Source organism: Ornithorhynchus anatinus, chromosome 11 (assembly GCF_004115215.2).
Source record: "Ornithorhynchus anatinus isolate Pmale09 chromosome 11, mOrnAna1.pri.v4, whole genome shotgun sequence".
NCBI lineage: Eukaryota > Metazoa > Chordata > Mammalia > Monotremata > Ornithorhynchidae > Ornithorhynchus > Ornithorhynchus anatinus.
Window position 1 is genome coordinate 35,975,828 of NC_041738.1, and position 12,499 is coordinate 35,988,326.

The 12,499-nt window shown below is 54.8% G+C and overlaps 1 protein-coding gene across 3 annotated transcripts in view; it reads left to right on the plus strand.

The window, feature by feature from the left end:
- Window positions 1–12,499, plus strand: part of VAC14 (VAC14 component of PIKFYVE complex) — a 151,676-nt gene that overhangs the window by 125,059 nt on the left and 14,118 nt on the right. For all 3 annotated transcript variants that reach the window (XM_029074761.2, XM_029074762.2, XM_029074763.2), the window contains 3 exons: window positions 6,031–6,205; window positions 8,149–8,267; window positions 9,375–9,454. In XM_029074761.2, coding sequence (XP_028930594.1) covers window positions 6,031–6,205; window positions 8,149–8,267; window positions 9,375–9,454 — 374 coding nt within the window. The remainder of the gene's footprint in view (window positions 1–6,030; window positions 6,206–8,148; window positions 8,268–9,374; window positions 9,455–12,499) is intronic.

Sequence of the window (12,499 nt, forward strand, 5' to 3'; positions counted from 1 at the left end):
CTGCTCTGCGAGCTTGGGCGAGTCACTTGGCTTCTTCGGACTTCGGTTCCCTAATCTGCAAAACGAGGATTCGTTACCCGTTCCCCCCCCCCCCCCCCCCCCGTTAGATCGTGAGCTCCACGTGGGACCTGGTTATTCACTCAATAGTATTTATTGAGCGCTTACTATGTGCAGAGCACTGTACTAGGCGCTTGGAATGAACAAGTCGGCAACAGATAGAGACGGTCCCTGCCCTTTGACGGGCTTACCCGGTTATCTGGTATCTACCTCGGTGCTTAGTACAGCGCTTGGCACACAGTGAGTGCTTAACAAATGCCGTAATTGCTTGTTATTATTCAAGCACATCTGCCACATATTGAGGTCTCATCTGTTTTCTCTCCTCGTCCTCTTTCTCTCAAATCTTGTGAGCCGTGCTGAGCCCTGTCCAGACCAAGGCAGTTTGATGTTTTCTTCCAGCTGCCTTTCCATTCTAAACCGAAGGATCCTCATTTCCTGAACGTAAGGACCCCTCTCTTTTCCCGTGAGGACTATTCCCCTCCACGCAGCAGATCAGTGGATGACCGGTTTGCCCTAACCCCGTCGATCCGGCCTTTTATAGAGTCGATAGAATCGGAATTCTTGATGGACCCTTTCCATCGAGGAACACCGAGGACCGTGCAGGCCCCATGTCGGAGGTGGGGAGGCCAAGACGTAGAGAAGGGGAAGGTCAATCAATCCATGGTAGTTATGCAGAGCACTGTCCTGAGCACTGGAGAGGGCACAGAATTGGTAAGCAGATTCCCTCCCCGCAACAAATTTACAGTTTAAAGGGACCAACCCAAAGTTACCGGGTGATGTAGAGGATCGCATGCCTAACTCCAGAGTCCTATCGTGACGGGGAAGGCCAGACAGAGCTTTGCTCACAGCATGGCCTCGTGGATAGAGCGCGGGCCCGGGAGCCGAGGTTCTAATCCCAGCTCCGCCACTTGTCTGCTGTGTGACCTTGGGCAGGTCACTTCACTTCTCCGCCCCTCAGTCACCTCATCTGTAAAACGGGGATCGAGACTGTGAGCCCCATGTGGGACGTGGACTGTGTCCAACCTGATTACTTTTTATCTACCCCGGCGCTTAGAACGGTGCCTGTCACATAGCGCTTAGCAAATACCCTTAAAAAAAAGTAGGAACAATTCTCCTGGAGACTGATCATCAGCATAGCCACTTTCTGTTTCTCTCCCTCTAGTCGATATGGGGAAGTTGGCCTTCAACAACATCATCCTCGAGCACTCTCTGTGGGCAGAGCCCTGCACCAGACACTGCGAAGTTAGTTGGCCCCGGCCGGTGACTTCCTGTGTAGTCCCCAAATCAGAGCTCTTCTGTAGCGCGCACGCAATAAACACACACTTAGCCGCTCCGGGTTTCCCGTGTCTTCGGCATGTGAGCTGGGATGGCAGTTTTGAGTGTATCCCTTGACAATGGCTTCAGCTGTTGGCTGTTATCATGGAGACAGCGGCGGCGGCAGCTGCGGTTGACATTTGGTTTCGACCAGTTGTTCCCGCGGGGCTCTCAGTTCTCCAGGCCTCTCCAGACCCGCTGTTCAGAAGCATTTCCAAGTCACCACCCAATGGCGCAAAGCTCATCACCCACCTGGAAGAGCCGGGCGGGGCCCTTTAAGTGTCGAGGGCGGAGGGGCACAACTGTAGCCCTCCTTCTTGCCCGTCAGGGGTTTTGGAGTTGATCCCTAGCCAGGTGTCAAGAGCGAACACCTGGTTAAGCGGTGATGCAACACAATGGGTATTGATCGGCTCTCAGCCCGAATGTGGCAACACGGGAGATGAGAGGCGACACGTTGGCTCTCCGATGGTTTTGCTTGATTTCAGTCAATCAGTGGCAGCGTGGCCCGGTGGATAGAGCACGGGCCCGGGAGCCTGGCTTCTAATCCCAGCCCCGCCCCTTGTCTGCTGTGTGACCTTGGGCAAGTCATTTAACTTCTCTGTGCCTCGGTTCCCTCATCTGTAAAATGGGAATTAAGACTGTGAGCCCCGAGTGGGACAGGAACTGTGTCCGGCCTAATTATCTTCTACCTACCCCGGCGTTCAGGACGGTGCCTGGCACGTAGTCAGCGCTCAACAAATACCGTAATTGTTATTATTATTATTGAGTGCTTACTGTATGCAGCGCTGTGTACTAAGTGCTTGAGAGAGTTCAATATGACAAGGATTGGCCTAGAATCGCCGGGCCACTCGTAGCAAGTCCAGCTGGGTGATGACTTTCTCTCCATTGAATGGTGGCTGATTTGCTCCTAGAAATTTAAAACCGCCTCAGGTAGGTGACGTCAACTCTGAGGCAACCTTGGCTTGCCGGACAAAGTGTTTGGGTGCCCCTTGGACTTTCAGTCAGTCAGTCAGTCAACAGTATTTAATGAACACTTACTGTGCGCAGAGCACTGTCCCGAGCATTTGAAAATACCATAAGAAATACCAATATGGTGGTATTTATTCAGCACCTACTGAATGCAGGGCACTTGTAAGTGCTTGGGAGAGTTCAACAGGGCCAGTCCCTTGAGAGCACTTTTTTATGGTATTTGTTAAGCGCTTACTATGCGGCAGGCACCGTACTAAGCACTGGGGTAGATAGAAGCTAATCAGGTTGGACGCAGTCTGTCCCATACGGGGTTCAAGGTCCGAATCCCCTTCTTACGGAAGAGTTAACAAGGCACAGAGAAATGAAGTGACCTGCCCAAGGCCACACACAGCAGACGAGCGGCGGAGCCAGGATTAGAACCCAAGCCCTCCCGACTCCCAGACCCATCCGTCCACTAGACCTTGCTGCTTTTTGGGTTCTTTCCCCGTCTGCTGGACCCAGAGCCAGAGGATGAAGCAGGGAGGATGGAGCCCCAAAGTCCTGCTGCCTACCCAGTGTTTGCTGCTCAGTGGTTTGGGTAATGTTTCTCCATTACCGAGTGTTCTCAGATTTTCCCAGCGCCACCCCAAAAAAAAAAAAGCCTCTTTCGTTAATCAAAACCAGGCTGGCACTGAGGTCACAGTTTTTCGCTCAGACTTGGACTTTGCGGAAAGGGGAAGCAGGATATTTAACAGCAACATGTCGGGGTCTGTTTGCGGGCAGGGGGAGCAGGGAGAGACTTGATTTGAGGGAGCCGGCGGAAACTCCGGGCATCTTCGGTTCAGTTCAGCCCCACGTGTCCTCAGATCTGATTCATTCGTTCAGTTGTATTTATTGCGCACGGACTGTGTGCAAAACATTGTACAAAGCGTTGAATCTCTTAAAACACTTCCTAGAAGCTGAGGAGAGTGGAATCAGGGATGGCAGTGAAGGAGGAGTGGACCCGAAAGAGTAGGGGTGATAAATGAATAAATGAATCATGGCTTTTTCACTATATAATAATAATAATGTTGGTATTTGTTAAGCGCTTACTATGTGCAGAGCACTGTTCTAAGCGCTGGGGGAGATCCAGGGGAATCGGGTCGTCCCACGTGAGGCTCACAGTTAATCCCCATTTTCCAGATGAGGTAACTGAGGCATAGAGAAGTGAAGTGACTCGCCCACAGTCACACAGCTGACAAGTGGCAGAGCCGGGAGTCGAACCCGTGACCTCTGGCTCCGAAGCCTGGGCTCTTTCCACTGAGCCACCCTGCTTTCCGATTGCCAGATTTGTTCTAAACAGTGGGGTAGATAGAAGGTTACGTGGACAGCCACAGGCCTTGATTTACCTGGGGCTCACAATCTAAGTAGGAGGGAGTAGAATTAAATCCCTGTTTTGCAGGTGAGAAAACTGAGGCACAGAGAAGTTAACTGCCCAAGGTCACACAGCAGAGAAGTGGCAGATCCAGAATTAGAACATGGTAAATAAGGCAGGATCTAAGTGCTTGGATTAACGTGGTGGGAGTTTGGATGGAGAGGAAAGCGTGGATTTTTGGCAATGGTGCGAAGGTAGAACGGACAGGATTTGGTGAGGGATTGAATACGTGGGTCGAATGAGAGCGGTGAATCGAGAATAACGCCAAGGATATGGGTTTGTGTAGACGGGCATAATAATGTCGGTATTTGTTAAGCGCTTACTATGTGCAGAGCACTGTTCTAAGCGTTGGGGTAGATACAGGGTCATCGGGTTGTCCCACGTGAGGCTCACAGTTAATCCCCATTTTACAGATGAGGTAACTGAGGCACAGAGAAGTGAAGCGACTCGCCCAAAGTCACACAGCTGACAAGTGGCAGAGCTGGGATTCCAACTCATGACCTCTGACTCCCAAGCCCGGGCTCTTTCCGCTGAATGCTCTGTACAGTGATGGGAAAGTAAAGGGGAGGGAAGATAGGAGCTCTGTTGCGGATGTCAAGTTTGAGGCATCGGCAGTACATCCGAGTGGAGGTGTCCGTAAGACAGGAGGAAATGTGAGGCTGCAGAGAAGGAGAGAAATAGTAGATGGCTGAGCAGGGAGGGAGTTGTGTGTGTGTGTGTGTGTGTTACATTGGTACAGCTGATCTGTAGGTTGTGTAGCATCACACCCAAGGGGAGAAAACACATCAGCTAAACGTACAGCGCTGAACATACCCGTCCAAGAGGCACATTAGGCTGTAATAATAATGTTGGTATTCGTTAAGCGCTTACTATGTGCAGAGCACCGTTCTAAGCGCTGGGGTGAATACAGGGCAGTCAGGTTGTCCCACGTGAGGCTCACAGTTAATCCCCATTTTACAGTTGAGGTCACCGAGGCGCAGAGAAGTTGTGACTTGCCCGTAGGAACTGGAAAGAGATCCCGAGGGGTCATCCGATCAAGTCTCCTCTTTTGGAAGAGTCAACAGCTGAGGCAAGTGGTGACCTCTTCTCTGGTCACCACACATTCCCTCAAGAAACTCCCACATAACATGACATGGCTCCTCTCTCCCCCATTGCTGCTAAACAGAGGAATCCGTGGGCTGACTGGGATTTGGACGTCATCGGTAAATCATATTTATTGAGCACTTACAGTGTGCAGAGAACTAGCTCCCCCTCCCTTCTGCGTCACCTCAACTCGCTCCCTTTGCTCTACCCCCCTTCCCCCGCCCCGCAGCACTTATGTATATATCTGTAATTCTATGTATTTCAATTGATGCCTGTCTTCTTGTTCTGATGTGTAGATATCTATAGTTCGATTCATATTGATGCCTGTTTACTTGTTTTGATGTCTCTCTGCCCCCCTCTAGACTGGAAGCCCAGTGTGGGCAGGGATAGTCTCTCTTTATTGCCGAGTTGTACTTTCCAAGCACTTAGTACAGTGCTCTGCACGTAGGAAGCGCTCAATAAATCCAATTAAATGAATGAATGAGTAGTAAGCTTTTGGGAGAGTACGATATAACAGGCCCATACCCTGCCCACAACAAGCTTACAGTGATTGTCCCTTGTGTCCTTAAATTGCCCGTGATTTTGGATGGTATTTAAGCGATTTCTGTGTGCCACGCACCGTTCTGTGTGCTAGTATAGCTCATCACATTTTACACCGTCCACGTCGCACGTCTCAACCCCCGTTTTGCGGATGAGGTACCTGAGGCAAAGAGAAGCGATTTGCCCAAGGTCACACAGTAGAGGCAGCGGAGCTGAGAACGGGACCTAAGCTTCCCTCAGAATCCCTCCCCACTAAGTCCTCGGCTTCTTCACGAGGAAATGAGGCGGTTACCCGCGTCTCACGGTCGGGAGCTGGATTACGCTAGGCCCGCTGGACCCGATTCAAGGTGAGCAGTGTCGGAAGGAACTAAGCTCAGCCGTGCTTTCGCTTCTGCTTGTTGGAGGGAGCCCGCTCGTAACGATCCGAGGCGGGTGTCAGCGCTAAGTGCGATGCCAAACTACAGTGCCATTTATCGGTGCCCTAGAAGTCTTCTCGGCGTTCACACCTGCAATCGCACATTCTCCCCATCTGCACCCACTCCTGGGATAGGAAGGGAAGCAGGCCCGAAACGGTTTCCAAGACCGACGCATCTGGGTTTCTTGAGGTTTCCTGTGTTTTACTCTAATTTTCCCGCCCCGGTCACCTAACCGAATATGTATTTGATGTTGCGCAGGCAGCTCTGTCTGCTGCTGAACGCGGAGAACATTTTCCACTCCATGGCGGACATCCTTCTCCGAGAAGAAGACCTCAAGTTTGCCTCAACCATGGTTCACACCCTCAATACCATCCTCCTGACCTCTACCGAACTCTTCCAGTTGAGAAATCAGCTCAAGGACCTAAAAACTCAGGTTAGTGATCCTCAGCGTCCCTCAGCCGGTCTCGTCAACCCTCGGAGACCTAATCTAGTCTGGAAAGGACTTGAGTCGATCTGGAAATTTACCTGCCCGCTAAAAGGGTTTTTCAGCCTGTCTCCGCTCCACCACCACCATCACCAGGAGAGTTGGCGGAGGGTAAAAGGAATTAAATCTGCTACTTCTCCCTTGGCATGTATTGAGCCTGGGCGAGTGGATATATGCAAGGCTGGTGTCATCTTTTGAGGAGTAAAGGGGTCAGATTTTCTGGAAGTTAAAGGACGGGGAGGGAGTGGCTTTCAGAGGATGGGTGCAATGGTTCAACCCTGGGGGGGAGGGAGGAAATCAGGAGAGAGAGACAAATGCGGACAGATCCACCCACCCCAAACGCTCATGGAACCAGAACTGAGGTGGTTATCTTTGGTAAAGCGCCTGCAGCGACAGAATCAGCAGCAGAAGCTGTCACTCTCACGGTTGCCACCCCAGCCTCTGTTTTGGCTTCTGTCGGCCGCTCCCCGGCACTTCCATCTACACCAGCCTCTCCACAAAGTGGCCACTGCAGGGAATTCCAGGCCGGTGAAATGCGAGCCACAGAAACCGTGGCAGTGGCCGAGGGAGAAGAGCTGCCATGGCTGCGGTCTGTCTGCTCCCCACTTGACCCTCCGTCTCCACCGCTTCTGTCAAAAGTAGGAGTTTTGGGAGGTCTGACCGGTCGTCCGAGAGAAAGGGCAAATTCTAAATCTCATCCGCCCCGGATAAGGTGTCTGGTCGGTTTGGTGAGGGTATCCCGGCTCTGCCACTCGTCAGCTGTGTGACCGTGGGCAAGTCACTTAACTTCTCTGTGCCTCAGCGACCTCATCTGTAAAATGGGGATTAACTGTGAGCCTCATGGGGGACAACCCGATTACCCTGTATCTCCCCCAGCGCTTAGAACAGTGCTCTGCACATAGTAAGCGCTTAAAAAATACCAACATTATTATTATTATTATTATTAATTAACCTGTGCCCCTTGAATCTCTGTTCTCGAAGATCAGACCACGGGAAGGAAGGACTGGCCTGGGAGGAAGGGATGGCTCCTGGTTATGCACTCCATCCCTGACTAGTGGGAGACTTTCTGCACGGTGTTTTCCTCTCTGGCTCTGGTTCCTTCTCCTCCTCCTCCTCCTCTTCTTCCTCTTTCTCCTCCTCGTCCTCCGGAGAACAGGGTTGGCAGTGTCCAACCCCTCCCTTCTGGGGGCTCCCAGAGAACAAACGAGTCCATGTCTGCAGACCGCTCGGAGCGACTTGGACAGAGCCGGAGAACTAGCCACTGCCATCATCGCTGTGGTTATTTTCAGCCTCTTACAAATTCCTCAGAAATTTTTCTCGGAGGCAAAAACCACCCCGTCCACCCCGGCTTGGGGCTCGGGCCGTGGGTGACCGTGTTCCCAGCCGCGGCCGCCTCTCGGCGGCAGAAGGTGGTCATTTAGGGGAGACGAGGGAGCGGGGGAAGAGCATCCTTCGTGCCCCTTGATCCCCGGGCTCCGCCCTGAGCCAGCTGGGCTCCCAAACCACTAAGTGCCAGGGAAGACAATTAGCATAGTTGTGTCGAGGAGAAAAAACAAGCGCAAATGAGAGGCCTCCTCCCACTCGAGCCGGGCCTCAGCCACGTGGTTCGTTGAACTCTCGCCCGGGCTGCGGAGTGGGGTGGTAATGATGGGGTCCGAGGGAGACGTCAGCATCTCCCGCGTGACCGCCCATTCCCAGCTGCAGAGCGGCGCTCCGGGTCACGTGTTGGGGCTCCCAAGGTCCCAGCTCCGGGAAAGAGGACTCCCTCTCGCTCGCTGTCGTTCTGCCCGTTCCCCGTTCCGTCCTTCCCCCAGCTCGGTGTGTTGGAAATGACTGCTTACTCCCGGGCTGTGAACTTGCTCCTCTCACCTCCCTGACCTCTTTCTCCACAGGAGAGCCGGAACCTGTTCTGCTGCCTCTACCGCTCCTGGTGCCACAACCCTGTCACCACGGTGTCCCTCTGCTTCCTCACTCAGAACTACCGGCACGCCTACGACCTCATCCAGAAATTGTATCCTCTATCTTCCCCCCCGGCCTGGGGTGGAGCCCTGACACCCTGCCCCATAGTTGGGAGGGTCGGCCTCTTCTCTCCTCAACCCCCTGCCTTCACTTCCCCCGTCCCTTTTCCTTCTGTGCGGCCTTCCGCGCACTAAAGAACCTTGTGGGGATGTCGGAGGAGGTTTTTTTTTTAAATTTCTGGCAGGGTGAGGGGCAGGGACAGTGCGGGCGGGGGGATTGAAGCACCCGGTGCAAGCCTTGAATTCCTCGGGTGCTTGGAACTACAGATCAGCGTTCTCTGCAGTTCCGCCAGAGGAAAGAGGTCCAGGGCACTTGGGAAGGTCAGTCCTTTGTTGAATTTCACTTGCTGTCATTTCTGCCGAATGGGTTTTCTCTCCCCTGTCCCAGCTCCTGCCTCACAACCGTCTGAAAGACACGTTGCTTTGGCTGTAGAGACGGTGGCCGTGGATCAGTCTGCCCTCGGTTCGGAGCCCCTCTCTCCCTCAGCTCCCCAATCCCTTCCCTCTCCCGTCACCTCGTCCAGGAGCCCGAGGGTTGCCCTTTAAAGCACATCAGAGAGAGGGCAGGGAAAGGAGACGTCACTGAGCCAGAAGCCAAGTGAACCGATGGGCAGGGCAGGGAAAGCCTTTCCTGCTTTTCATTAAGGGTCGGCAGGGTGCGGCGTTTTTGAGGCGGCAGACACCGAGAGAAAAAAAGAAAAAAGGTCTTTCCACTATTCGGAACGTGACCGCGATCGTAAGGAACGGGGATTGGAGTAACGCCTGGCTTCTGTTGAGCACTCCGCTCCCTCCCACCCATCTATGAATCCTTAGCTAGTGTCTAAGCTCCTCACTGTCTCCTTTCCCCTCTTCCCCTCCCCGCCCCTTGCACACAGTAGATTATACCTGCTGCCCTCCCAGGGGGAAGTGGCAGGGGGGATGGTCGGTGGCCCGGGGACCTATAGGAAGGCCCGAGCTGCCCCGTGTCCAGGAGACGGGGGTTGCTGAACCGGGGGACGGCCTGCCAGCCTGTCGTCCGTGGTGGTCCTCAGCAGGGGGACGGGCCTCTCGCCCCGGCCCACTTCGTCCTGGGAGCTTAATTTCCTTGACCGACTGACCAGCGGGGATCTAGAAGTCACTGTGGATTTCCTCATTGAGGTGGACAAGCTGGTGCAGCTGATCGAGTGTCCGATTTTCACATGTAAGAGCCCGCCCTCGCCTGGCCCTCTCCGCCAGCCCCCTCCTCTCCTGGCAGCTGGAGCGTGCGGGTGGAGGTGTGGGGAGGGGGGAGAGGCCGTATTGCATGCATGTGCGCACACACGCTCTCCTACTCTCCCCAACCTCCACCCCGGCCAGGCCTGCTCCCCTTCCCGCCTTCCCCGCCGGGGGCTATGGAGGAATAAATAGAGCAGAAGTTATGCCACTCTCAAGCCCAGAGCACGGAGGGACCGCTGGTAGAGCCGCCTGCCAGTGGGGTGGGGCTAATGCCAGCCCTGGGAAAAGCACTCCTCTGACGGCGGGGGGGGAGGGGATCAGCCGGCAGGAAGCCGGACAGGAAGGCAGGAACACGGGAGACAATTGCAGAGATGCTTTGGGGTTGTGGCGGGGAAGGGAGGAATAGAGAGAGAGAGAAAGAACACAAGCCAAACAGCTGTAGAATCCCAGAGCTTTTGTCTCTGGATGCTTTAGAACAAATGAGTTTTGCCACGTTATGTGCAGTCTGTGTATGCCCATCAGAATACGTGTGCCGTGTAGATTAACTTCTGTCCACACCCTCTCCAACCGGGTAAAATGCCTCTCCTTTGTGTGGACCCTTCTCTATCCCCTATTATCATCTTCTTCCAAGCCAGCCTATGCCAGCCAGCCCGTTCCTCGGCACTTCCCATCAGCTCAACCCTTTAGGGCGAAGTAGCCTCCCCAGGTGAGAGGCGGCAGCCCTTTCCCGGAGCGACTCCCTCCTTGACTTAGATCAGGGCCAACGGAGAACCTTCCCATCTCCCGGAGGCCCGTCCTTCCACAGGCCGAGCCGGCCGAGAGCACCGTCGCGATTCTGATCTGCCAAGGGAGGGTTCTCTTGTCGCCTCGCCGAGAGCAGAGTCCCGTTGTGCCCAGAAAAGGAAGGCGGGCAGCTTTTGCTAGCAGTGGAGAAAAGGGAGGTCTCCCGTTAGCGACACGCGGATGAAGCTAGAGGAAGTAGCAGTCGGTAGGTAGGGAGAGCCCAGCTTGGCCCTGCCATCCTCCTGGCTACCCCGCTCCCAGGAAGAAACCTCACTCCCTCGGGACGTATGTATTTTGGGCCCAGGTCGGCTTACCCACTCCGAGGAAGCTAAGGGACACGTACCCCAGGGTCCGTTTGGCCCGTCCCACCCTCCGCTCCCCAGTTCCAAACCGGTGCCCCTTCTCCACGGACCTCTGCGGCTCGAGTACTTGATTTGACACCACCGGGGCCGATGGCCGTCGTGACCCAAGCAGGAGGCTGAGGAGAGCCCCGCCGAACCTCTGGTACGCGCTCCACATCCAGGTCACCTTGGGAGCCGGGGAAACAGAAAGCTAGGGGATGCAGGTTCCCAGAAGGGTGGGTAAGCTCTGGCTCGCCCCGATGGTCCCAGAGAGTCTACAGTGGGTGCCCTAAACCTTCCCGGAGTTTAGCTGGAGGTCCTCATTCCAGTGAGAGTCGTGGAACAGATGCCGCCCCTCCACCCCCCGCGCCCCCCTGCCCCCTCTTGTCGAGCTAGAGGTGCCAGGGCTTTCCTCTCCCTCGGGGGGATAGGGAGAGGGGCGATGAGAGGGAAGGAAGGCACTCCGGAAAGCCAGCCGACACTCAAGTGATCTGCTGGCTCCAACCATACGAAGCGGATGGGTCTGAGTCCCCCTGCCGTCCCTCCCTCTATGTGTCGGAAGAAGAATCTCCAGTTGGGCGGGAGTCACCAGTCTCTCTCGATCCCCTCTTCTGGCAGCACCTCTGCCTCCCAACAGCATCAGCAGCAGCAGAGTGCCAGCCGGGAGATGCCTCCGAAGCTCCGAGGAGGGTCTCTGGTCAGGATCGAGGGCCTACCCACCCTCATTTTAGGTCTCATCCCGGTGCAGGGGACGGAAGGGACGTCCGACCCCTAGAGAGGCAAGAAAGCCCATCGACCTTTGGGATGCAAATGCAGCACCCCCGGGGGCAGACCACACATGGTGCCTCATTGTACCCGAGATCCTCCCCGCCCTCCCTGGAGTTAGATCAGGCTGGGCCGGGTGCCAGGTCAGGTGCCAAGCCAGTTGCCACAGCACAGGGTTCGGCTTGGGCCCGGGCCCGGCTTTTTGCTCTACGCGGGCGCTAGCCTACCCCGCCGTGCGTGCTCCTGGAGGGGACGGAGGCTAGAGGCGAGCCGAGGCTCAGAGCGAAGTCAGACCGCCTGCTCCCTCCAGTCACGATAACCGTGATGGGAGTCCAGGCGGGGAACAACCGGAGGTCAGCGTTTTGGAAAGCGGTGTTGTGTGGGCCTTTGAGCACCGCAAAGAATCCTGCACCCTCTCCCTTCGCCCCGCCAAGTGAAAACGGTGCGAGGTAAAAGGGAAGGCCCTGAACGGTTTAAATAGCTCTTGGGGATTGGCTTTTCCTCTTGCTGACCTCTTCCGGGCGCAGGTTTCCGTCCTCCTTCCTGCCCCGGTCCCCCACCCCCAACCCGTAGGCAGGGATCGTACGTGTATGTCATCCCAGCTGTTGGCGTGGAAATGATTGTAATGCTGCCTGAACAGCACTGGGGTTTTCTTGAGTTGGGGAGATGGGGAGTGAGGGGAGAAGTGGGGGGTGGCCCTTGGGGAAAGGAAGCAGAGAGGAGGACGTGGAAGAAGGGAGAAACTGCCAGAGTCCAGAGAGATCAAAAGGCAGATTCTAATTTACTTTTCAAATTGAAGGCCAGAGTGTCATCTTTTTTTAAAAAAAAACAAAAACCCTCCACCTCAGACCTTCTGTTTTCTCAGGGCCTTGGGAAGGTCACTCTCTGGGAGCTCTGACAGACAGGCAGCCCAATCCCCGAGTCCTGGCCCCCTCCTCCTGAGAGTGTCCTTCATGGTTAGAATTGATGGCCCGGGTGGTTGATGAGAAACTCCATCAGACTGGTGGGGTAAAGTTTACCGCTGGTCTTTTAGTTATAGTGCGTACTGAGTACTTTATGCCCAACGCCGTGCTAAGCTCTGGGATAGCTACAAATATAGCAGGTGGGACATCAGACAGGAGGGGAAACCCATGTTTCCCACC